This window comes from Gossypium arboreum, chromosome 6 (assembly GCF_025698485.1).
Source record: "Gossypium arboreum isolate Shixiya-1 chromosome 6, ASM2569848v2, whole genome shotgun sequence".
NCBI lineage: Eukaryota > Viridiplantae > Streptophyta > Magnoliopsida > Malvales > Malvaceae > Gossypium > Gossypium arboreum.
This window is the reverse complement of record NC_069075.1, coordinates 142,664,619-142,691,726: the sequence shown is the minus strand read 5'-3', so window position 1 is coordinate 142,691,726 and position 27,108 is coordinate 142,664,619. Positions and strand designations below refer to the sequence as shown.

At 30.2% G+C, this 27,108-nt stretch overlaps 3 protein-coding genes and 1 long non-coding RNA gene across 5 annotated transcripts; 2 read left to right on the top strand and 2 right to left on the bottom strand.

The window, feature by feature from the left end:
* Positions 1–3,163: 3,163 nt before the first annotated feature.
* On the top strand, positions 3,164–6,372 carry LOC108458261 (bifunctional nuclease 1-like). Of its 2 annotated transcripts, none has more exons than XM_017757587.2 (11): positions 3,164–3,296; positions 3,693–4,026; positions 4,344–4,514; positions 4,597–4,646; positions 4,740–4,796; positions 4,889–4,954; positions 5,074–5,148; positions 5,514–5,632; positions 5,732–5,823; positions 5,911–5,975; positions 6,089–6,372. In XM_017757587.2, the coding sequence occupies exons 2-10, from the start codon at positions 3,720–3,722 to the stop codon at positions 5,970–5,972; spliced, it is 999 nt and encodes a 332-aa protein (XP_017613076.1). In that variant the 5' UTR covers positions 3,164–3,296; positions 3,693–3,719; the 3' UTR covers positions 5,973–5,975; positions 6,089–6,372. The 2 variants fall into 2 exon arrangements, with proteins under 2 accessions (XP_017613076.1, XP_017613075.1); XM_017757586.2 differs by having other exon boundaries at positions 3,246–3,440.
* A 261-nt stretch (positions 6,373–6,633) lies between these two features.
* On the bottom strand, positions 6,634–13,274 carry LOC108458232 (inositol-pentakisphosphate 2-kinase-like). The gene is made up of 10 exons (XM_017757545.2): positions 12,940–13,274; positions 12,746–12,856; positions 12,433–12,636; positions 12,170–12,317; positions 11,546–11,586; positions 11,315–11,425; positions 10,499–11,104; positions 9,925–10,130; positions 8,370–9,233; positions 6,634–6,984 (listed from the first exon to the last, which is right to left on the bottom strand). Exons 2-8 carry the CDS (start codon positions 12,848–12,850, stop codon positions 10,014–10,016), a joined length of 1,332 nt encoding a protein of 443 aa, XP_017613034.1. The 5' UTR covers positions 12,851–12,856; positions 12,940–13,274; the 3' UTR covers positions 6,634–6,984; positions 8,370–9,233; positions 9,925–10,013.
* A 5,478-nt stretch (positions 13,275–18,752) lies between these two features.
* On the bottom strand, positions 18,753–20,045 carry LOC128294016 (uncharacterized). The gene is made up of 2 exons (XR_008284184.1): positions 19,959–20,045; positions 18,753–18,919 (listed from the first exon to the last, which is right to left on the bottom strand). It is a non-coding gene; the product is annotated as an uncharacterized LOC128294016 (long non-coding RNA).
* A 3,913-nt stretch (positions 20,046–23,958) lies between these two features.
* On the top strand, positions 23,959–26,972 carry LOC108459616 (probable jasmonic acid carboxyl methyltransferase 2). The gene is made up of 4 exons (XM_017759017.2): positions 23,959–24,088; positions 24,200–24,607; positions 24,697–24,969; positions 26,361–26,972. The coding sequence occupies exons 1-4, from the start codon at positions 24,023–24,025 to the stop codon at positions 26,727–26,729; spliced, it is 1,116 nt and encodes a 371-aa protein (XP_017614506.1). The 5' UTR covers positions 23,959–24,022; the 3' UTR covers positions 26,730–26,972.
* The last annotated feature ends 136 nt before the right edge of the window (positions 26,973–27,108 follow it).

Here is a 27,108-nt window from a genome sequence, read left to right as displayed (position 1 = left end):
TCCATTTAAAGATACCCTAACTCAATTATATTTTTTTAAGAGCTAATTTTGAAGTTATATGGAAAATGGCTTTAAAACTTTTTATAATGATTAGATCAAGTATGCATGTTTGAGAAATCATGATTTGGAACTGTTTTAATTTTATGGTTGCAGTATCAATTTCAAAAGGATCTCCTATATATTGCATACCAAAAGTATCTATTTTACCAAATTCAAATTTCCTACTTCTCACTTGTTTCATATATGCTTTTAATTTCTTTTCTTTGAAAATGATAAGAATATATATATATATATATATGAAGAATAATTCACTTATCTTGGTATAAAATTTAATGAGTTTTACACTATTTCGTAATTTTTATATGATTAATATTTTAACAATTCAACAGTTAAATTTATCAATATACTTGTATTTGTTATAAATGTAAAATTTTGAATTGATCTAATATCTCTATCGTATCAATTTGAAATATTATTTATATTAATAAATATTTAAAGATTGGAAGTTTTTTATTTTACATAAAATGAATAGTTCTAAATTTTTAATTTATATCAAACTTGACGTGCATGATCTATATAAATAGCGCATAAAATATGACGATTAGAATATTATATTGTTAGTTGTATAAAAATTATAAAAAGTGTAAAATCAATTAAATATTACATTGATATAAGTGTATCTCTCATACGTAAAATTTATTATTATTATTTAATTTGGGTTTTAGAATATAGTATAGATCATAATTGAAGCATTGATTGTGCTAGTCCTAATGCTTAAATTTAAGTTCCATCATGTAGCATTGGTTGTGTTAGTCCTAATGCTTAAATTTAAGTTCCATCATGATTGAAAGCTTTCATCAATCTGGTCTCAATTTAATTAAAAATTATTAGAAATTTCTTTCATTTTATAAATAATAAACATTATTATGAGAGTATTTTTGTCGTTTTATAATTTATGTAAAATTTAAAAAATGTATATGATGAAATTTAATCTTAAAATACCATGATTTTAATATATTAACTTTACAATTTGAACCAAACCTCAATTATTTGTATATTATATTTTTATAAATATATTTATTATATAATTTTTCTCACACAGAGTTGTACCATAAGTTTTCTAAATTTTTCTGATTATGCCTTACCTCAATTTGCACCGTTGTTATTGCAATTACTAAACGAACATAGATTCAAATACATTTAAACACGTATTTTCTTCTAATTTAGTATAAAAAATCCTTTAAATTTTTCTTTAATTTTATTTGAAAAATTAAATAATATAAATCTATCAACATCCACTAAAATATCTTTTCTTTTACACAGCAAAATATTACTAGATATTTTTTGCTTTTCTTTTTATTATGTAAATCATGTTCATTAACAAAATATTAGAGGAAAATATTTTTGCATTTTTTGGGTGTTAATCAAGTGATATTTAATCTATTATTTTATTTTAAAATATTTTTTTGATAAACACTTGTTGAGTTAAATTAAAGCTCGATCTATTTTAAGTAAGATCTTGAGTTTAAATCTTATAAATAAAAAATATTATTGAAATTTTTATCACTATTTAAATATTCAACCAAACTCAATTTAATTTTAAAAATCCAATATAATTACTGAATCCTGAGAAAAAAAAATGTTTATTCACATTCATGCCGAAATTATGAGATTCAATTTTTCATTGATCGCAACCAAAAGCTAAATTATTGCTGAACCTATGGCTATGGACCAGCTTGAAAGGTTGGCAAAGCATGTTTAGAGAAAATAAATATAAATAAATAGTGCTTAAAAAATATATATATAAATAGTGACATTTGGAGAACACTATTCATGATGAAGCAATTTGCCATCTTAAAGTCAAAAAGTTAAATTTTGGTCCCAATTTTAGTGATGCAATATCTGAGACCCTAACTCAAGTCCTCCAATCACGTAAGCTTAAAATTTTCTTTATACTTCTTTAATGGTTTAATTTTACTCTCAAACCCTCTACTTTCGAATTTTTAAAATTTAACCATACTTTTTTATCATAATCAAGAGTATCCACTATTTGTAGCAGTAACTAATTCTCTCGTCCCAGGTGCTCCTCGAAGAGGTAAATGGTTGACCATGAAATGTACTCTATTCTCATGAGCAATGATAGAACCTTCGACCACATGATTAATAGATAAATCGTGTAACTTTTAACTCTAAAAATTTTATCCCTCTATCTTATTTGATTTAAAATTGAAGTCCAATTAATAATAACTTTATTAAATTTGAATGTGTGAAATTAATTGGATTTTAATTTTTAAATCAAGACGTCAAATATTAAAATGCCTCATATTTAATTTTAACAAAAATCCACTAAAATTGTGCTGAATTGAACTTTAATTTTTAACCCAAAGTGATTAAATTTTTTAAAATAAAAGAAGAAATAAATTAAAAAAAGAGAGAGTATATATTAGTTTAATAAAATATTAATATATTTATTTTTTTAAACTTTTGATATACAATAATCATATTGAATCTCGATTAAATCTAAAGTCAAGATAAACTATAATCTTATAAAAGGAAAAGCTCTATTATATATATATATATATATATATATATATATATATATAAAACTCGAATCCAAAACTTTATTAGATTATCATAGCTATATCTATATAATAATTTAGGGTTAATCCATTTTTGGGGTTGAACTTGGCGTTAATTCCTACATTGGGACTTAAATTTTTCTTTTTTCCAAGTTATTCTCTAAACTTGATAATTATTCTCATATTAAGACATGAAGTAAGCAGTTGTTCACACTGGGACTTGAATTTTTTTTTTTGTCCGAGTTAATCTCTAAACTTAGATAAATAAAATTCAAATCTCAGTATGGGTAGAGATGAATTTAAGGGGGACAAGCAGAGGCCTTGCCCCCCCCAAAATGAAAATTATTTAATTTAATCCATCTTAAATAATGAAATTTTAAGTTAATATATGGTAAAATTGAACTTTGACTCCTAAAAATGAAAAATTAATATTTAATCTTTTTAAAAATAATGAAATCATAAATTAATAAATGATAAAATTATATTTTTACTTCTCATAAATTTATAATTTTATTCTGACCCTCACTAAAAAATTTCTAGATTCGTCCCTAAATATGGAAACAATTGACAAGTTCAAGGAGTAACACGAATGAAAAAAATTTAAACGAACAATCACAAGATTCAGGGACTAATATAGAAATAAAAAATTTCAAGCCTCTATGAAAAGTATCTGTTATCTTCTGCCTATCTCTCGTTCCTTCGTCTGATCCTTAACCTGTCGGTTTATTTACTTACTTTCCATTTTTCTAGATTTTCTCTTTTATTTTCCTTCTTTTTTCCCTTCGTTTGTTTTTCTTTGATTTTGATCATCAAAAAAGGCTTCTTTCATAACACAAGCTTTCCTTCAACTTCCAAAGATTCGTAATTCTCTAAAAACTTTGCTCTGATCGCTGATCAAAATCGACCCTTTTGATAATTTCATCTCTATACTAACACTTAAAGAGTCTTGATTTTTATCTATAATTTTTTCATTTGAAAAAATAATTTATGCTTTAATTATTGTAATTGAGTGTTGATCTTTGATGGGTTTTTATTTTTCCCTTTAAAGATATGATCTTTACACAAAAAATATCTGATATTTGATATTTTTATTTGTTTCAAATTGTGGGGTAGGTTCTAAAAGAGGGACCAAAAAGAAAGATGGTTTGTTTGCAAGGACCGGTGATTTGCCCCGCCGTTGATAGCAAGCAAGTTGGGGTTTATACGCTGCCGTTTAATGGGCCTTTTCCGAGGTCTAGATTGCATCAAAGTGATATATGGGGATATAGAGGGATAGTTGATGGAAAAGGTAAGCCACGTGGCATTTCCGGTCACCTGAAACGGCGGAGGAGGTTTAACACCACGGTGCAGTGTATTTTTAGTTCATCTTCCGATGGGAATGGAAGTATGGCTGAGAATTTCAATGAAAACAATGAAGATTATGTTAATTCTAGTGTGGTTGAAGCTGGTATGTGGTTTTTAAGCTAATGAATTACTTCGTATTTGATGTTATTGTCGTATTCGAATTCGATATGGACTCGGGTTTTATATGTAGAGAATTGTTGATGTGTTGTTGTTGCTGCTGTCAGTCATGGAATTCGATATAGACTTGGGTTTTGTATGTAGAGAATTGTTGATAAGTTGTTCTTCGAATTCGATATAGATTCGGGTTTTATATGTAGAGAATTGTTGATATGTTGTTCTATGAATTCAGATATAGAATCGGTTTTTTGTATGTGGATAATTGTTGATATGATATGATATGTATGTCTGTTTCATATGTAGTTGAGGTGAGGAGCGGAGCTAATGGATTTATGATCAAAATGAGGGATGGTAAGCATTTAAGATGTGTCCATAACAATCCTCAAGGTGGTCATCTTCCGGATTATGCACCACATCCTGCTATTGTTCTGAAGATGGAAGATGGGACCGGTCTTCTTCTCCCGATCATTGTTTGTATGTGATCATTTTACTTGATCCTTCTATCTTTTGGCTCTGTTTATTAGCTTTTATTGTTGACGTTTGATTTCAATTTCAGTGGAGATGCCGAGTGCGTTGCTCATGGCAGCATTACGTAATGTCCAAATTGTATGTTATTGCTTTCTCTCCCATTAAGTTAGGATTGGAATCGGTTTTGTATTGAATATGAATGCTAACATATGTTTTGACTATCATTTCCAGGCTAGACCTACTATGTATCAAGTAGTGAAGAACATGATTGACAAGATGGGCTACACGGTACAGTTCATTTCCGCCACCATATTCGGACTTATCTTCATTCATTTGAGATCTGATTGTGAATTCATGATGTTTATGTCGGGTTTTTGCAGGTAAAGCTTGTTCGAGTTACTAAAAGAGTACACGAGGCCTATTTTGCACAGCTTTATCTGACCAAGGTATACATGTACTTCAATGTTGAACTTCTGGTTCCACTATTAGCACATTCGTGTGACATTTAACTTGGGGATATTCTTGTATAGTCTTCATCGACTCATGTTGGATGATGTTCTTACAGGTCGGTGATGAGACAGAGTCTGTCTGTTTTGACCTTCGGCCTTCTGATGCCATCAACATTGCCGTGAGGTGCAAGGTACTCGTTACGCGTTATTTTTTAGTATAGTTTCTTTTTGCCCCCTCTAGTCAAAAAATGGGTAAATTAGTCCCTATATGTTAGAACAAAGAGCAAATTGGTTTTTCTGTTAAAAATTAGTCCCTGTTTGTCACGCTGACGTACATTGTCTGGTTATTCCATCAAACACAACAGTTTTTAACAGTACAAATAGATGAATTTTTAATAGAAAGGACTAATTTGCTCTTTGATCTAAATATATAGGGATTAATTTGCTCGTTTTTAAGAGGGGAAAAATGCAATTTAACTTCTAGTACAAGAGCTTCTATGGTACTTTTACCATTCCCTTTCTTTTTTCTTTCTTACCAAATGCTTGTGTTATGCAGGTACCTATACAAGTTAATAAGTACTTGGCATACAGTGACGGTATGCGCGTAATCGAATCAGGGAAGCTGTCAACACAGTCCCCAGCTTCAGACGGCTTATTATTCACCGAACTTGATCAGTTAGATTGCTTTTGCTCTTTTATCGAGATAATAGAACACACTTACACTTGCAGTTTCCAAACAGTTAGAATGTAACATGCTTTAATTTACATTTCCAGGCCAAGTGGTCAGCATTGTCTCGACACAGAGGAGTTCAACATTGTCTGTGACTTAAACCAGGCTATCAATCAGGAACGCTACAAGGATGCCGGTAACATCCTCTCACTCGCTTTCCCTTATCTATTCAATTGTAGCTTGTCTCTTTTAACATATTTATCATTGTGTTACTCTTCGACAGCCGACTTGAGAGACAAGCTAGGTCAGTTTCGAGCTCAAAGGAACTTGAAGAAATATACGTGACAGGTGGTGTTAATAAACCCAATTTAGGTTGAATCTTTTAAGGTCTAATTGTGTTTCATATATCAGTCTCTGGCTCCAGTCAATAGACCATTGACAAGTTCTTATTGATGTCTCAGTCGTTCCATTGGCGACTCCGATTGTAAATAGGAATTATTGTTGGAAGCCGATAAACTCAGCTGGGCAGTGGCAACATACGGTAGCGAAGCAATCAGTTCGGTTATATATATGTTATCTTCTACCATATATGTAAGGGGGGAAGTATGTAAATATATGTATAGATACATACATTTAAGAAAAATGGGATGTAATATGCTAGATTAAGCTTGTTGGTTTATGCTTTATCAATTTATAATGCTGTTTTTAATGCTGAAAATGGATAAAATTTACTCTTTGAGATTAATTGGACTTTTTTTTAATAAAGAAATTAAATGTAATTTAACTCTTAATATAAAGACAGATTAATTTGATTATTTTTTTAATAAAATATAATTTAACTCTTAATGATTTGACATTGAGGCGATTGAGCTCGAAATGATTCAAATTTGCAATGACCTAACCTTGTAAACTTTGAAATCGAAATTATTCAAACTTGAAATTGACTTAACTAAAATTATCTTAATTTTTTAAAACTCAAATTAAACCGATCCATAAAAAAAAAAAATTAAAATTATCAATTTCTTATTCCAAAGAACGATCATTCATATCAACTTACATTCATTTTCCTTCCATAAAAGAAGTAACCTTAAAACATGCTAAAATTTGTCGAAAGAATTGGCAGCTTAAGATAATACTAAGAACAAGCCATATATGCTTATCAGCTACTAAAAAGAAATGGAGCTTCTTTTAAACGTACAAGAAGTAATACATCTGGAATATGTGAGATTTATAAAGATCATCATCCTCCATAACATACAAAAACATCTCTGGCATGTCTTTTCCTGAGTTCAAAATCGTAACGTCTTTCCAGTCCATGATTGATTCTGCTCGTCCTTACGAATCATGCATGTGTTGTCTGAAATTTGGATGTAGTAGCTCTATTACTCGAGTTTTTTGTTTGTCTCACTATTACAAATACATTAGATTTCACAAGTACAATACAAGTTGTATAGATATATATCTGACCAATTATAATGTAGAATCAAATCAATACAAAGTATAACAGACAAAAAACTGGACTAAACCCTCACATGGCATACACACATGGTGGGATGATCCCACATCGCAATTGTGCATGATGGGACTCAAACCTGGGTACTCAAGGACTCAGGGTCTCCGTTTTTTTCACTATTACAAATACAATACAAGTTGTATAGATATAATGTCCGACCAACTATTAATGTAGAATCAAACTCGTAGACAAACTCACTCATGGCATATGCACATGGTGGGACGAAGGCCCACACATCACAATTGTGCTTGATGGGACTTGAACCTAGGTACTCAAGGACTCGTCTCAGCCTTAACCAACAAGCCAAGGCCTCATTGGCATTACTCGAGCTTTTAAGTACAACTTAACAAGGTTCTCTATGGTTATCCACATTTATTCCTCCTCTTAAGGAGACTATGGTAGAATGAGTTAGTAGATAAACTCGGTGGTGGTTCGGAGTTGAAAGGACAAAACTTAAAGACTTAAACCATTCATTTAGGTCCTTTTCACTCAAGCCTTCAACTTTAAAATATACATTTACATACAAGCAAGACTTCACAACAATCAAAAACAAAGCTGATTATCGAGTATAATAGGCTTTGGTAGAGATGGACATTTGGCAACTAATGCAAAAGTTTAATGTTTCTAAGCTAATGAATCTAGCTCCCTGAATTAGGAGTAGTTTATCCAGAAAAAGTATCATGGAGGCCCTTGTACTAGGAGTCAAATTGCATTTTGCTACCTTTACTCAAAAAATGGGCAAATTGGCCCCTATACATTAGATTACAGAGCACAATGGTCCTTCTGTTAAAAAATCCATCCATTTTTATTGTTAAAAATAAGACCCTGTATGTCAAAATAACTGTTTCATTATTTTATCAACCATGCTATTTTTTAACAGTAGAAATTGATAAAATTTTTAACAAAAAGGACCGGTTTACTCTTTGATCTAATGTACAATGACTAATTTGCTCATTTTTTGAATAAAGGAGGCAAAATACAATCTGACTCCTAGTACAAGAGCCGCCATGATACTTTTACCCAGTTTATCCTACTCAAACATTAGCAGAAATGAAAACATGTGGTTGTTACCTACAATGCCAAGTTAGGTAGTATATGATTTTACTCGAATCAATAAGAGCAGATAAAGCTAAGAAATGATCTCCCAAGAATTGAAATATCTTTCTCATAAGTGTGGAATCAACTGAACTATAACAAATAAAAATAACATTGAAGCATTGAACAAATACCTGGCAAGCCAGAAATACGTGTGAAATTGCAGACATAGAACTCTAGGACGACAATGGACCTCGCTCAACCGTCCAAGCTTTCTAGACCTGGCATCTCCATTTCTGTCTGGACAAAAGGTCTACAAAATTCCAATATAGACTACCCAGAGGTGAATAATTTCAGTAAGCATAAACTTCAAATCAAGAGTTAAACAATCTACCATGTTGATTTCGCACATATCCCAAAACATGGTAGAGCTTTTCATGAAGAGGTCATATCTTCAAATCAAATGCATTTTAAGTTACAGGCTTATGGCCGAGGAGACCATGGACCATGTTAACCACGCACAGAAGATATCAGTCAAAAACAAAAGCACAGCAGAGCTTCTACAGAAAGAAACATGATGAAAAATGAAAATGCACATTAATGTAAACCGAAAATCACACCCCTGTTAGGCATGCTTTTAGTATCTGTTCCAATCATAACTCAAGCTGTTTTCTATAAGAAGTTTATTATGCTAATTATTTCACATGCAAGCATTACATGAATTGATCAGGTTTAAGAAGGAAAAAGAACATTCACAATTAGATTTTCACAAAAAATATTCTGCTTTGATAAGCTTCAAAGGAAGAGTGCATTTAAGAAAGTCTGCTAATAACTTCAATTTTCATCACCATAAAATACCATCAAAGCTTCCAGTAAAAACAGTAATTTCAATATCCAGCTGTATGAATTAATTGGCTGTGCAGGCTCATGATATAATGGCGGTAAGTGGTTGATAGTTGATCATCATTTTCCCTGTTAGCCCAAACCCTTGCAGTCGTATCATTTTCTCTTTTTCTCTCTTGTGAAGCTCCCGCTGGTCATGGAATGAATCCACACTCCTGAAACCAGATGACATGCACGTATTGTAAGCATTACAACTACATAATGTTTTGAGTGCAAATGCATTAACTCTTTCAAGCATGAAGAATCATCTTTCTACATGATACTAGCAAAACTGAAAACAGAAGCGATATAAACAGGAAAAGTTCAATGGCAAACTGGTCTAGCAAAACCCCAGTAAAAAACGAATTTTCCTTCAAGGGTTGAAAAATAGTGTAGTTCTATAAAAAATGATAAATTATTTATAGGCTAGAAAGAACAAAGTATAGGAGTAACATTTCTGGTAAATTATCAGCCCTATGGTAAGAGTAAGACAAACTGGATAGCAAATTTCAGAGTTATGCATAGCATATCTGATTTCGAGAAAGTCCATGTTATGCTGGGCGTTATACAACAAATTGGACAAGCATTCCAACCAAGTAGCCCCTCTCATAGGCAAATCTGACCATAAATCAATACGCAACTGCTGTGAAAGTAGAGGACCATTTCATTTCCACACAAGAAGAAAGAAAATAATAATAATAAAATAAACAAGAATAAATCTCTAAGCAAAATATACAGCAATAAATTAGTTTCTCAAAGGGAAATCCAAAAGTTGCAAAATGAGGTGAAGGAAGAACTTGAGCCCAAGTAATTCTCATATTCACTAACTTTACTTCTACGAAACATATAAGAACTAATTGCACTTACCAGTACAAATCTTCAGGAAAAGAAAATGTCTTTTAAAGCACATCGTTTATGTCAATACTTCTTCATATGTGTCCCTTCTAGCAGCTTTATCACCTTTTATGCTCAGTTTTTGCCATCTGACAATAACAGTTGACAATCTTCTTATCTAACTTGTAATAGTCCTCCATTTTCTTCAAAGGTTTCAAATCCAGATCAATGAAATACACCTAGAAATTTGCAACTTAGATAAGATATACAGTAACACGAGAAGAAAGTAGCAAACCTTGTGATAAAGGACTTCAATTTCAGCCCAAAACAATTTCCTTACTATATTAAACCAGAGAGCTATATGATGGTTTCTCTGGATTTGTTACAAAGATTGAGCAAAATTACTAAATCCACAGCAAAAATATATTTGCAAACCATAAAACGGTTTTGACTTTAGAACCTCAAACGGTTTTGAACAAGAAGTCCAAAGCGTATCAAAAAAAGCATTTCAAGAGATTCCTTTTCAAATGCCATGAAAATACTAAATAAAATATTTTAGCTTTAATAATGGACAGAAGATGCAACTGAGAATGGCAAGAAAGTCTACCTTGTACTCAAAAACTTGCTTAGTTGATCCTAGATATACAGTACTGTGAGAAGATTCAGATAGCACATCTCCATCAACCATTGGTCTAAAACTAATCATCAAACTACAGTCCTTTACAGTAGCAGATATCAAATAATCCTTCACAATCTTCAAGCTTTCTTCCAAAGGAATGGAGTGCAAAGAAGTATGACGGTTTGATAATTTGTCTTTACTCAGTTCTCTACAAACCATACAAGGTTGAGAAATTATGTTATAATATGCATGAATTGCCCCTTCAATGTCATAAGCATCGAGCTTCTGAACTTCAAGAAGTTGATCTAATACTCCCGAACTGTAAACTGTCTCAGAAACAAGCTGTATAAAGCTAGTTTTGCACATGCCATCATCTGCCTTAATGACATCCTTGAGTGAATCTTCAAAGGCCTCACCGACCAGAACAGTAGTACTGCCTGCACCACCACCCAAGCCCCCGAATACGATAGAGCCATTCAGAAATACACGGAAATTATTCTGAGGGGTGGCGTATAGAGCTTCAATAGCCTTGCATATCCTGTCTAGCGATCCAGAGAACAAATCCAGTGGATTATATTCACTATATTCTGAAATCTGTAAATATTTTTGAAATGTCAGAAAAATTAAGGAAGTGAGAATAAACATAAATATTAACAAAAAATGACCATATTAGATATCAGGGGAAGAAAGGGGCCAGAATAGGCACTCTTCTCTTGCATGTGGACATAATAGTGACTTAGCACACACACAAATTAATAATTAAATAACTAAGTAAACGATAAAATATAAAGAAACAAAAGTTACCTCTTGATTATGCAACTTCAGTTCTTGGTGCATTTTAAATCGACTTAGAGTTCTTTTAACAGCATTTTCTTCAGCTATGAATCTTGAAATTGGGAGAAATCCACATTTGGGCTACTTCACCGAAACAAATGGAAAGTAAAACTTTAGTAGAGCGAATGAAAATGCATAACAGACACAAACGTAGTTGATAACACAGATGTTGAGGGAAAAAAGACATAAAAAGGTATCCACCTTTATCTCAACTGTTATACATGGTCCACCTTTAACAGAACCTGAAATAAAGAAAGTGCAATGATATGAAATCCTAATGAAGGCTTTGCCATATTGCATAACTTAAATATTATTTTTTAATGGAACCCAGTTTCATATTTGGTTATATTCAAGTACTTGCATTTGACATCAGAGCTAAGTTCTAGGAAAATGAAATTGAGGAAGACCACATACATGTCTATAAGCTCTTCTCAAACTGTTGGATTTTCGCACATAAACACATTGCGCAGGTACAAGTTACCATTTACCAATCTAGTTAAAAAAATCACATTAAGAAAAAAGAATCTTCATCTGGCTACTTTGCTCAAAGTAATTTTAGATGTACAAAATTCCATATAGAAAACATATAGACAGCTAGTTCCTAGTCCTTTCCTTGCCATCAAACTCTATCAGGAAAATATTTTGGCACCAGCATTCTAGATTGGAAGGTAGCTATGAACCCATCTAACTAAACTTAGCTGAACAAGATTAAGAAGTCCTATTTTCCACTGTCTGTAAGAGTGAGAAAAAAATATATCCTCCCTTAACATTTCTAAAAACATGAGACAAAGCATCAAAATTTATAAGGAAAAGATTGAAATTTACCATTCATAAAGACTGAATGATCCGATATGATCAGAACAGAATCACGATTCACATCAACCTGTGATGAATCAATTCGACAAGCAGGCCGACGACAAGTCACATTCTTCTCAACTGACAAGAGGAATTCCTTAGTTACACGAACACGCATCTGGCAAGCTCAGAACCAAACACATTAAGTATCAATCAATATGCAAATTATAAAAAGCTCATAAAAACTGAAATCAGAATTATGATAAGTAGTACATATATCTATTTGACAATACCCCGGCATCGACATGTTGTGGTCCTAACAATGGGCTCATTACATGCTTGACATAAAGCTGCTGTACAATCTCTCTGTTTGGCCACACCATTAGCTCCTTATATTCTCGCCAAAGAAGCCGTTCATGCGCTGTTAGAACTTCATTTTCGTTCACTCTACTTTTCCCCTTACGTTGTGACTTTTGTATTCTCATCACTTTCCCAATCTTTTTTCATCATTATATCAACAAAATCCCAAACCAAAAATAAAATAAGCAAACATGATACTAACATTTCCAATATCAAATTTTTTGAATAAAATTCAAAATTACTTACAAATGAGGGAGATGATCCAGTGTAAGCGAGAACAAGATTAGCAGCTCCTTCACCTCTATAAACCCAATCAACCGCATCCTCTTTGTCTAAAATCACCATCTCCATTTTAATCTACGACGGGTGCGATTCATAAACTAATCAACAAAAACACAATAGCTAAAAATTCAAAAAAAAATTTGAAACGAATCAAATACCTGATCGGGAAATTTCTACAATGTAGAGTAAATTAAAAGCTGTAAAAAATCGATAAAATCGAGAATGAGTTAATAAGTGAAAACAAAGCGTTGTAGCTTATCATCATCATCATCATCATCATCTTCGTCTTGAAAATTACTAATTAGAGAAAAAAATTTGACAGGACGGCTTTACTTTTTAATTTTAATTTTCTTTTAATGGAAAATGGCGAGACTGTAATCAGTATTAGCTCAGCTTTTAGTTGACTGTAAAACAAAATTGAAAATTGAAATTGAAATTGAAAATTCTTTTTGGCTGCACAGCTCAAATAGGTTTTTATTAATTTTAGGATTTCCATTCCAGTTTAAGATTATAATTTAATAGTGTTTATTCTATTGCTTCTTTAATTTTAAAATATTTTAATTAAATACTCGAAATATTAATATTCTGTCAATTAAGTCCTTCGGCCAGCTTAATCAATTTGGGCATTAAATATTAATTTAAATATGACTTGGATTATTAACAGGTTTGTACTTATTATATAGACAACTTCGATATAACATATTAAAAATTCCTTCTAAATTTTATTTTTAATTTATTAGATCCAAGTTATCCATGTAATAGTGTGTGCGTTTTCACAATTTGATTTAAGTGTATTAAACACGGTTGACATTAGATCTAAATTAACAAGTAGGCTGATGAAAGGACTTGATTAATAAATATTGATTTCTCTTTACCCTTGGTTCCACCACATCCCTTGTAAAAATTGAAGGTCTATAATGACATTAAATCGTAAAAAAAAAAATAGAACATACATAATTTTATATAAAAACCCTTTCGGGAAAAAATTACAGGATCAAAGTTTAATAAAAGTAATGCAATAAGGTTAAACACCTTATTCTAATCAAATATCAAATAAAGGAAGTAAACTTCTATATAAGTTCCGCAGCTCGTAAATCTTCTATATTGCCAGTTATATTTTATTTTAACAGAAATTTAAGTCACGCAACTCTAACACATTTTATCTTCACAAAACACATATAATAACACAAATCAATCACATTTCATAAAGCAGATAACATGTAATATAATTCTAATACATATCTTTAAACATGAATGCAACTTAACCATACTTTCTCACCCTTCACCACTTTAACACCTCAACTTTAAAACCTAGCTTCTCCTTCGCATTCTCCTTCAAATCAACACTTCCTTTGATGAGTAATAATCTTCCAGTGACATAGTTGGTGAGGTCTATCTATGGTATCATGAAAACCTAATAGATTGATGCAAGGAAAGGATGGGATGACAAGTTTTTCTGTACAATTTCCTCTTGGTCAAATGATAAAAGAAGGGTCTTCTAAAATGCTTGTTGTCACTCTATCCTCTCTCTTGTCATGTGAATGTAAATGCATAAAATAGTTTATTACAACTTCCCCCTTACACCATCGTTCTCATACATGCATTGTGGACTACATGTCAATCTAACCTATTGCCACCACATGTTTTTGACACATTTTACTCCACTTGAACCAGCTATATGCATGAGATCGTGAGAAAGTTCCTTATTCTTCCTTTCATTTTCATATTGCTTTCTCCATGTTATTCCACTAACCTAATCTAGTGGCTAATGTTACTTCTAACAAAGTTAATGGCAATTTAATGGTTGGAATTAAACCTCACTTTAATCTAATTTCCATTAATCACAAATTCTAATATGACGTCCATTTTACCTCCTCACCACAATTCATTCATAAAATTAAGTTTAAAGTTAATATATGATTTCCCATTTCTCATGGTTTATTAACCCAAAAAGTCCTCCAACATAATATTAAAACAAAGGTCTAATTTTACATTTAATCCTTCATATTTCATTTCCATTCCAATCTAGTCCATAATGAAATTCTAAATTCCAATTTCCCTCCAATTTAATGATCTATCTGGGTTCAATTAAATATTGTTGATAATATACAAAATACATCATCCTCAAGAAACGAGAATATGTTTCTTACCCATAAATTATACATGTTTCATAAATAAGTTTCAAAACAATGGATGAAATTTTGTAATCAAACTTTTTAAAGATTCTTATTTTTCACTTTATGAATGCCTTTTGTTTGCTTTTCTTTTTCTACTAAATAGTCAAAGATGAAGGAAAGAGACACCTTATCAACCCTTTTATCTTCATCACTTGAGCATAAGAGGAAGTAAAAGAAAATATGTCGCAAATCCTTATATTTTATTAGATTTTGAGATTTAGTCTATGTACTTAAAATTTTGAAAATTAAATTCTCTTTTTCGATTACAAAATCTTAGTTCAACTATTAAGACAGATAGTATTTTTGTCAAAATTTTCTAACCTACCTTGTTGATTAGGTTGCTCTCGTATTATTTGACATATAACCGTTTTGATGATTGTACTAGAACTTTTAAATCGAAAAAGTTCAGTTTTTTTTAACTTTTAAACTATAGGAATTAAATTTCAAAATTTATCACAATACAAACACTAACAACATATTTTGACAAAAAGAACTCGAAAGATTCTTTGGAGATTTCTTTCTTAATTATTGATGGATGGTAAATCACACCTCTATGTATTGTCAAGCCGATAGATTTTAAGAGTTTGTCAATGGCATATATGCTATTTGAGTTAGTATTGAAGAGAGTTATAAAAGTGTCACCTATTAATATTGACAAAGAACTAAAATAGATATTAGATGACCTTATTGGATAGGAAAGGGAAATTAAACGAATTTTGGGATTTTTTTTTCTCTTTTTTCTTTGCATCACTCAAGCAAGAATATTTTCCTAAATTAAGACTATGCATATTTAATTAAAATTAATGGTCCTAATTTATTAGAATTACTCATGGAAAAATTATTGCACAATTTGGAGAAGAATAGCTTAAAACATTTCAAAAGCTTAAATCTTGTTCATGGGTCGAACCGAATTGAGTTCCGCCTGGCATAATTAAAATCTCAGATCCATTTATTAGGCTCAGGTTTGGGCTCGGGCTGACCCTGAAAAATAGGTTTAAAATTTTGTTCAAAATTGACCTAGATAAAAATGATAAAACCCGAACCTGATCTGCCCTTATTAATTTTATATATATATATTTTAAAAATAATACATTAGAAATACTAAAATATTAAAATAAATGTTTTCCTGAAAATTAAAAATAAATTAAAAATATATATATTTAAATAATACCAAGATAGGTGCAACTTAACAAACAAATGCCTCTAAAATAGTAACAAAATTAATAACAAAATAAGAGTTATACAATATCCAAATAATAATAATAAAATAGTAGCAACATAGTGGTAAAATTGTAGCAAAATAGTGAGAAAACAATAAGAAAATAGCAACAAAACAATAAAAAAGAAACAACAAGAAAACAACAAATTTTTCTTTTTGCAAATTTAGGCCAGACTCGAGCTCTGGCCAAAAAAGCCTTACTCGAGGCTCGACCTATTTTTTAGAAGAATCTTATTTTTTTGCCCAAGCCCATTTTTTAAACCTATACTTTTACCAAAACCCTCCACTTTTCAAACGAGCCTTCGGTTGAACCCATGAACAAACCTACCTACAACTATAATTTAATAATCCATTCATTTTTTAACATTTTTTAATGAAAAGTTTATATATATAAAATATAGAATTATCAAGAGATCAAATTTGAGATTAATGTAAATTAAAGACTTGAATGTAAATATTTAATCAAACACACGCAGTTCAGTAAAATTTTATGAAAAAAAATTATGTATGCATATAAATGGTGACATGGTAATAATTGTTGTATGAAAAATTTGATTGGATCCAAAATAAAAAAAATTATAAATTATACAGATAACTTGTTTGAATTTTTTAAAAAATAAATATTTCTTATTTTTATACAAAATAAACAAGAAATATTGTTCTCGGAATATAATGTCTTTATTCAAACAAAACAATTCGTACTGCATTTTTGAATTGTTTTTCAACCAAAATAAATTCAGATGAAAACACTCGAAAATGAAATAATGATTCTGTATAGAATATTTCACTCAGAATTGAAGAACTCAAGTCATCTCTCAATTTTGATTATTAGTGTCTATATAAAGTATCAAGAGGTATCTTAAGGTTTTCAAGATTGAATCAGTGGTCGAACTGATCAAGTCATCAATTTACTAATCTAATTGATTCGTTCCGTTCGATTAAATAAACCACTAAAAATCCGGTACAACTAATTTTTTTTTTGTCCAATTCAATGCTCTTCTTCGTTGTAACACCCCCTACCCGTATCTGTCGCCGGAATAGAGTACGAGGCATTACCGAGAAGCACGAAACACTTACAGATAATTTAAATACATTTTCATAACAATTTGTTTCGATTTCATACTATTTCATATTTAAGCTTTATTCACTAAAGTATTTGAAATATCATCTTTATGCAAATAGCACACATGAGGTACATAATTCTATAATTATGAATGAACACATTTATTAAACATATTCCATGTTTTTATATATATATCATAGTTTCATATTTCCATGTATCAATTACATCACTTCCTCGTATTTCAGACAAATACGTGTAACAATTCATAAATATGCAATTCACTAACTCTTCCTACCAATTACAATTTAAATTGCCAAATCACTTATTCATCCAATTTCAATGTTCACTAAAATTTATCATATAAATTTTGATGTACGTATTCATCAATAAATTCCATGTACAAATATCATCATCTTATATTTCCACATACATTTGCTTTCCACATTTATGAATTCAAATAGCATATACAATACATACCAATGTATTTCAAGTACGTTTTCATGATATTTCATTTCGAACTCAGATTATTTAATACTAGAAGTTTTCTCATTAACCCATTTAGAATACCAATTCATACGGATAATACACTCAAGGCGTAGAAATATATAATCACAAATGAATTCATCCATCAACCAAGTTTTATGCTCATGTCTCATCAACTCGTATTTCCTTATGTCACATAATTCCATGTAATACTTACCAAACTTCTTCAAATTAGTGAACATCTTACGGAATTGAGTATTTCGTTTTTTTTTTTTTGATGCTATAGTTCAACTATGGTCTTACACATATTTACATAATGATGCCATAGCCCAGCTATGGTATTACACGTAATCACATATCTCATTGATGTCATATCCCAGATATGGTCTTATACAGTAGCATATATCACACCGATACCATATCCCAGATATGGTCTTATACAAAAATTGCTTGTCACTTGTCACTTGTCACTTGTAGCCAAAGCTACCACTATTCATTGATCAGGTAGCTGGTGCTACCATTTTCATCGATCGGTGGCAGAGCTACCACTTTTCCTTGATCGGTGGCCGGCTACCACTTTTCACTGATTAGGTAGAAGAAGCTACCACTTTTCACTGATCAGGTAGTTGAAACTACCGCTTTTCATTGATCAGGTAGCTGAAGCTACCACTTTTCAGTTGTCATTTGCCATTGATCAGATAAGTGTAGCCGAAGCTATCACTTATCACTTTCACTTGTTCTTAATCAGATAAGTGTAGCCGAAGTTATTACTTATCACTTTCATTTGTCCTTGATCGATAAGTGTAGCGAAGCTATCACTTATCACTTGTTTCCATGGTCCACCATGGTCTTTTCCTTCAATTCATCTTGTCACTTTGAATGAAATGCTCAATTTGATCATTTATTCAATTTTCATGCTTTTACATTATTCACGATTTTATCATCAATACATATGAAATAACTCATCATAAAATTCATAAAATTAACAAATAATCACTAAAATTTGGCCATATAAATTCACAAGTTCAATTTTTGTATTATAACGATAATCATAATTTCATAATAAATATTCCAAATAAAACATTATATCATTTCTAATCCAACACTCATCGATTATAACCGGGCATGTGATCAATTTATACACGAGTCATTCATATATATGTATATTTTTCCTCCTCCTCCTCTCCATCCACATCCTTAGTATAAACAACACACTTGTAAGTAACATTATCCATAATTTTCATTATCTACTTATGTGAATATTCAAGCTATCTATCTGTGTTATAGTCACTAAATTATTTTTATCTTGAGCTACAGAACTCCAAATTAAGATCCGCTAATTTTATATGAAACTAGACTCATATACCTTCTTACCATAAAAATTTCATAATTTTTGGTTGGGCCAATTAATACAGTTTATTCATTGAAGTCTCCCCTGTTCTGCTGTCTGATAGTTCCAAACCTTTCTTCACTAAAAATTAATTATCTTCTTGTACAGGATTTGAATGATGTCCTCGTTTGTTTCTCTTGAAAATAGACTCATTCATAATTCTAAACATATAAATTTAAGCCCCTAATTATTTTTATCCAATTTTTTATGATTTTCCAAAGTCAGAACAGAGGAACTCAAAATTATTCTGACCTTGTCTCACAAAAGTTATTGTATCTGATGATTTACAATTCCATTGCTTACATAATTTCTTTTATAAGAAATTAGACTCAATAAAATTTAATTTCATATTTTATTCATCCTCTAATTCGACTTCTATAATTTTTAGTGATTTTTTAAAGTTAGACTACTGCTGCTGTCTAAAACAGTTTTAGTGCAAAATGTTTATTTCCATTTTGCCCCAAATTTCACAATTCATACAATTCAGTCATTGCTCAATTAACCCCTCAATTAAGATAATTTTCTCAATTAACACTTTTTCTAGACATTATAAGTTATTTCATAACTATTGAAATTCAGAATTTCTATATGAAACTTTAAATTCAAACTCTTTTACAATTAGGTCCCAAACATTCACTTTCTATTCAATTCTTTCAATAAAATCAGCATATAAATAATTTAAAGCTCCAATTCCATGCCAAATCATCATATACTTCCAGCACATATTCATAACAACTTTCAATTTCTTTCATAGAATCAAAAACTAATGAATTCAACAAGTGGACCTAGTTGTAAAAGTCACAAAAACATAAAAATTTCAAGGAGAAAGCAAGAATTAAACTTACATGAAGCTAGAGTATGAAAACCAGCTTGAACCCTCCTCCATGGCTGTTTTTCAGCTGATGAATATGAAGAGAAATGAAGAGAATTCTGGATATTCCAATTTAGTCCCATTTTTATTTAGCCAATTTTGGCAATTTTCCAATTTTGCCCTTATTTCATCCATTTCCTGATTTTTCTCAGCTATTGCCGCCCAAAATATCTCCTTTAGGACTATTTTCACTTTAGGTCTTTCCTCATTTGACAATTGAGCTATTTAATCCTTCTAGCAACTTTTACACCCTTTTCAATTTAGTCCTTTTTATTTAATTAACCACCCAAACGTAAAAATTTTCTGACTAAATTTTAATACTACCTCACCAACACTCCATAAATATTTCTAAAAATATTTATGCTCGATTTATGAAGTTGAGGTCTCGATACCTCATTCTCGATCATATTTACCTAATTAATTCTTTTAAATCACCAAATTCACTAATTCAAAAATGCTTTTATATTCGTATTTGACTCATAGGTATTAATTTATTAAATTTTTAACTCACCCGTCGAATTTGGTAATCTCAAATCTCTATTCCCGATACCACTGAAAATTAGGCTGTTACATTCGTACTAATATTCCAATCTTTCAATCGCCCAATTGAATGCTATTCAAATAACCTTATTGTACCTATATAGCTCTTTTAAAGCATACAACCTTTCCGACTCCTACTCAAACAGCACCATTATTTGGTTTGAAAAGAAAGATTTTTAATATCAAAATTTATCCTTTAGGCATTAATGGTAATATCCTTGAACCAACTTGATGATTTGTGTTTCACAATTCAAATTGATGATCATCTCATACTTAGTGCATGTCTTTATCTTCTTTCTTTCTTTCATGTAATATACATTATGAAATTGTTGCAAATATGTATATACTGTATATCTATATTATATACAACAATAATCTATATTAGATTAAGTTTTACATAATTGATACATATTTATCATGTTTAGAGGTGTATATGGGTCGGATCGAGTCGAATTTAGGTTGAGCCTAAATATGATATTAACATACTTTGTGTTTACTCAAACTCAGTCTGGCCTGAAATATGATCTTAAAATTTTGTCAAAACCCTCTCATATTTGCAAAAAATTAACCTAAGATCATTTTAGACCTGCCCGTATTATTTTTTAAATTTTTAAAAAAATATTTATATTATATTATTTTAATATCTAATAATTTTATATATTTTTTATTTATTAAAATTTTTTACATAATCATATTAACATTATTTAATTTTTGCATAAGAGTAACATTATAAACTAAAAAATAAATCAGGCTCGAACAGCTTTGAATATTCAAACCCGACCTCGACTTATATTTTAAATTAACATAATGTTTTTTTAAAAAATTATATTTTTAACAACCTGCAAATATAAACGAATAATCGAACGTCTGTCATGCTTCCTATTGCCCAATCGTTTCAATCATTGGAAAAGTGCATCCATTTATGAACTTAAAATTTGAAAAAACAAATTACCACAGTTTTAAAAGTACTGCACATTGAATTGCTTTGGAAAGTGAACAATGCAGAGAAATTTTAATTACATGTGTGAGAGCACCAGTCCCTTCTGCCTGCACATTAAATTGCTTCGAAAAGTGAACTATGCAGAGAAATTTTAATTACATGTGAGTGGACCATTCCCTTCTGCCTGTAATTCTTTTTCTTACCTAGAAATTCAATAAAAAAAATTCAAATTTGCATGTAGATATTACTTTTATTATATTTTTACAAAATATTTTTAAAATTAAATGTGGTATTTACAAAATTAATAATTGAGTTTTAACTCAAATTCGAGTTAAAGCTGGATTTAAGCAAATTTTAATGTCTTCAAAATTGAATTATTTTAAATTTATATCATCTAGACTTAGATATAAAAAGATTAAAATTTAACATGATTTAAACTTAAAATGTAACTAAATTGAAACATTGTTAAATAATTAAATACTCTTAAAATTACTTGTACACTTTCACATTGTTGTAAATTGTTTAATACTCTTAAAATCATTTGTATATCATCAAATTGTATATAAATTGATTCAATTAACCACAAGAGTTAAGTGAGATGGCAATGGCCTTTCTTACTTTAACTAAGGATCGAGAGTTTAATCCTCATCTTGAGTATAGAATAACTTTAAAACTCGTGGTCAACATAATGATAATTAAATTACAAAATGCGAAAGAACTAATTTACAACAAAATATATAAGTTCATGTATACTATTTCAATTTAAAATTTTTAAAATTCAATAATCGAAATTATCAAAGTTTTCGATTTGAAAATCTTAATTTGATGAGTTGTAGTGTGGCATTAAATGGTTTGTTTGTCCACGTAGACAATATTATGACACTTCATTAATTAATATCAAGTGAATAAATTTCCAAGTGGTATTCAATGATAGACTTATTTGTCTACATAGACAAGGAAAGTTGTTTCGAAGATTATCTATCTCCTTTATTTAACTTTAATTTTAAATATAAATTAAAATTTAATATATTATTTGATATCCGGTTTTGATATTTTTCAATGTGGTACTTGTGTTATTTTTTGTCAAGTCTATTATTTATATTTGACAAAATTATATATTTAACAGTATTATTTTTTAATGTTTAATTCTAATTTTAGAGTTGATTTGATGGATTCGCTTAATTTTGCGTTTAACTTGTCAAATACAGTTCCATGAATCTAATTTAATTGGGTTTTAAAATTGATTTGATTAAAGTTAATTTATAATATTATTAATTAATTATAAATTTTCTTTAAATCAATTCTAAAATCTGAATTAAACATTTTATCTTCCAAAACGTATAACTTTTATAGTATCACATTGGACCAAAAAATAACAAAAATATCAAAAAAAAATCTCAAACTCATATACGAATTAAATAATTATCCTTCTTCCCTGTAGAGAAAACAACTGCAAATTGGTTCCAACAAGCAAAGGGCATGCAATGTTTGAAATAAATGTGTTGATAGTAATTGAAGAATATTTTGATCTAATTTTCTTAGCATATGCTCTTTTGATTAGGTTCCCGATTTTTATGTTTACTTCATCTATGGATTCGGTCCCCATTGTTACTAAAGCTTTCAAAACATGAGGATAAATTCACCAATTCTTTTTCGACATGTGCTTTTAAAGAAAAAACCAAGTAACCTCATTTAGTACATTTAGAGGCGAATATAAGAGGTAGGCAGAGATCTTAGTACAATGTCGTTATTAAGTTGCATAGCTATGTTAATCATGTTCAATTAATAATAAATTTACATTATAAACGAATGCTTAATTTTTTTTTTAAATTCTGTCATAACTTTAAGGAAGACTAACAACGTTATTTACAAGTCCTTCATTATTTTTTTTTAATTTCATTAGCGATGATATGTCATATTATTATTCATTGATGTTACATGCGATTCATGTACTGATAGTGCATCAAACATTTACTCGTATTAATACAAAATGTTGAATTTGGTATAACACAAAGGTTGAATATTTTTTTTGGTCGAAGGTGCTCCCCAAAGAGGTAAAAGACTAGTCATGAAATTTTCATGGGTGAAATTAAACTCTCAACCTATTAGTAAAAAAAATAGTGGAGTTATGAATAAATACTAATAACTATATCTAAAAAAAACTCGAAACTCCTAAAATCTAAACCATAAACTCCAAACTCCAAACTCAAATATAAAAATATAATAATTATAATTAATATTTAATTACACTTAAATAAATTTATTGATATTTATTCATAAATTCTGATTTTTTATTCTCATTTGCATGTTTCATGCATGGACAATATATTCAATGTTCAATTTTTCCTATCAAATTGAAGGAAATATATAAAAAGAAATCATGAAATCTTTTGAAATATTTTATTAATATTCCAACAAATGGACCTACCAGACTTGACCTACCACATTCATAACTTTATTTCTTTTCAATATTTGCCATTCTATATAAAGGGTGCTCTTCATTTTGCCTTCGAAATAGAACAAAAAGTAGCAAGGCAAAAGCAATTAAGTAGCTAACAATGCAAGTACTTCACATGAACAAAGGCAATGGGGACACTAGCTATGCAAAGAACTCCACTGTTCAGGTTTTTTTTTTTTAAATATTTGGATTTCTTTTTTTCGAAACCAATGCATTATTTATGTATGTTTTACTGCTCATAAAATTTTCTTTTTTCAAAATTTTCATGTTTTTTCAGAGCAAAATCATATCTGTTGGTAAACCAATCATGAAAGAAGCAGTGCTAGAAATGTTATGCAACAATGTGATAGAAAGCATGGGAATTGCGGACTTAGGTTGCTCGTCGGGACCGAACTCTTTATCAGTAATCTCCGAGATCATGGACACGGTGGAAGCTGCGAATCGTCTTCTCGGTCGTCGGATGGTATCGGAGTTCAGGGTATTCTTGAATGATCTTTATAGCAATGATTTCAACAACATATTCATGTCGTTACCAGCATTCTACGATAGACTTAAGGAAGAGAAAGGTCTCGAGTGCGAGTCTTGTTTCATATTGGGTGCCCCGGGGTCTTTCTATGGTAGATTGTTCCCTACTAACAGCTTGCATTTCGTGCATTCTTCTTCTAGTCTTCATTGGCTCTCACAGGTTAGTGCTTATAATACTTAACCCGAATTTAAATTTTTCTCAAAACTGTAAAACCAACATAAAAGATATTTACTCGTTGAATATTACAGGTTCCGGCCGGGTTGGAGAGCAATGATCTTAAACGATTGAATAAGGGAAAGCTGTATATTTCAAAGAGCAGCCCACAGAGCGTGGTGGATGCTTACTTGCTGCAGTTCCGAAATGACTTTTCACTGTTTATAAAGTCACGTTCCCGGGAACTGGTTGCAGGCGGCCGCATGGTCCTTTCTTTCATGGGCCGGAGCTCCACCGATCCCACCACCGAAAATAGCTGCTACCAGTGGGAGCTGTTGGCCCAAGCAATCATGAGCTTGGCTAGAGAGGTATATATATTGCTTTTTCTTTTCAATGTTAATTTTGATTTAATTACATGCATGTAGTGGTCAGCTGCGTACCGTAAAATGAAAAATTTTCATTTATACCCTTCTAAAAATAAAATAATAAAATTTAATTTAATCTTTTAAAAATTATAAAAATATAAATTCTTAAAACAGTGAAATTATATTTTTATTATGGTAATTTTTACCCCTATTTTTTTTTTACTTCACCCCGATAGTGGTATTCATCACTAGATTGGCATGCTCAGTTGGATTGACCTAGTCTGCTTTAGGTTAGAATTTGAGTTTATATTTTTCAATTCTGCTTTTGTTTAGTCTCATAAATTTACAACTAGATTATTTCATTTTCATAATGTGGGTATCACGTCATGTCGCGAGATTAGGCCAAACTCGAAGGGTTTAAATGCAAGATGAGAATCGATCAAAGCCATGCAACGTTTTGCATGTGGACTTTAAGGTTTAAAATTTGTCCATTTTATTCTCATTTAAAATTCCACAACCTTTTAATTTTTTTTACCTATTTAGACGATGGAGATAATTAAATTGTGAAACAACTCGTAACCGAGTTCAGGTCATGCTAGCTACAATACTTTTTACCGCAAAAGAGAACAAAAATGTTAAAATATGTTGTTAGTTTTTCTACTTTAACAAAATTTGAAATTTAATCCTTATAATTAAAAAAATAAAATTTAAATCAGAGGAAAAATATGTTCGTATCCACGTCTTATTTATTGTTGATTGATTAATTTCTATAAAAAATTCAACTTACCATATTTATTTTCAGTCAATTATATATTACCATGTCATGTTGACAAACTTTGACATGAAATATTGACAACATAACATTAAACTAAAATTCTTAAATTAAAAAATGATTTAAAATTTTTTACACTTTTTAGGGATAAGGAATAAATCTCAAACTTTACCAAAATTTTGGGATTTTTCATGTTATTATTAGCTCTTTTCTTTTTATCACTTATGAAAAGAATCACCTCAAGAATTAGAGAAGAATAAAATTCTTGAATGGTATAAATCAGTAAAAGGTGGAAGTATATATATGGACTGAGCTTTCTAGGTTGATTTAACATATATTTTGAATTTCTATATATGTATATATTAGATATTTTATATTTTCCTTTTGAATTTTGAATATTATTGTAACGGATATCACGTCACCAATTGTTGTGTAAAGGAACATCACATGGTGCGTCATATGTAATTGATAGTGTAGGTATTAATATGAGATAAAAAATTAGATACTAAAATAAAAAATTAATATAATTTAAGGACCAAATCATAATATATTTAACTAATTAATTTATTGAACTTTTTCCAAATATCTATATGACTAATATATCTTATTGAACTTTTTCTAGGGTCGAATTGAAGAGGAAAAACTTGATTCTTTCAATGCCCCATACTATGCTCCATGCACTGAGGAAATAAAAGATGAGATAGAAAAAGAAGGGTCCTTCACCATTGATCGCCTTGAAGCTTTCGAAATCGATTGGGATGGTGGTGCTGTGACCGATATCCATACCCCTCATGGGAAGCTATCGGTCGGACGACGAGTGGCCAAAGCCATCCGAGCTGTTGTTGAATCGATGCTCGAATCTCACTTCCGAATCGAACCTGATGTCATGGATGATTTGTTCATTAGATATGGAGGCATTGTTGGGACTCACTTGTCCAAGTCTAGAACCAAGTACATCAATTTGGTGATGGCCCTCACTAAGAAGTGGTAAAACCATAATCAAATTGGAAATCGCAATAAGTTCCATCACAGTAGAAACCAGCCATTGTAATGGGATTGTATTTTGATACACATATTCTCAATATCCCATCACGATTCATATTGGCTTCGTATAATTTAGTTAATTGATGGCTGAATTTCGATAATTTTCGTTAGGCGTGTTATGTTTTTTTTTTTGTGTGTTTTTTCTTGTTAAATTTATGTTGTTGGAATTGAATTGGATTCATCAATCAAACCGATTGAATTAATTGGTATATTGGTCCAAATAAAAGAATTGAATCGAGTTTCAAGCAAATCAAAAAATTAAGATAAAAATCGACAATTGAGTCAGTTTATAATTTTTTTAAATATTTTAAATTTAAATATTATTA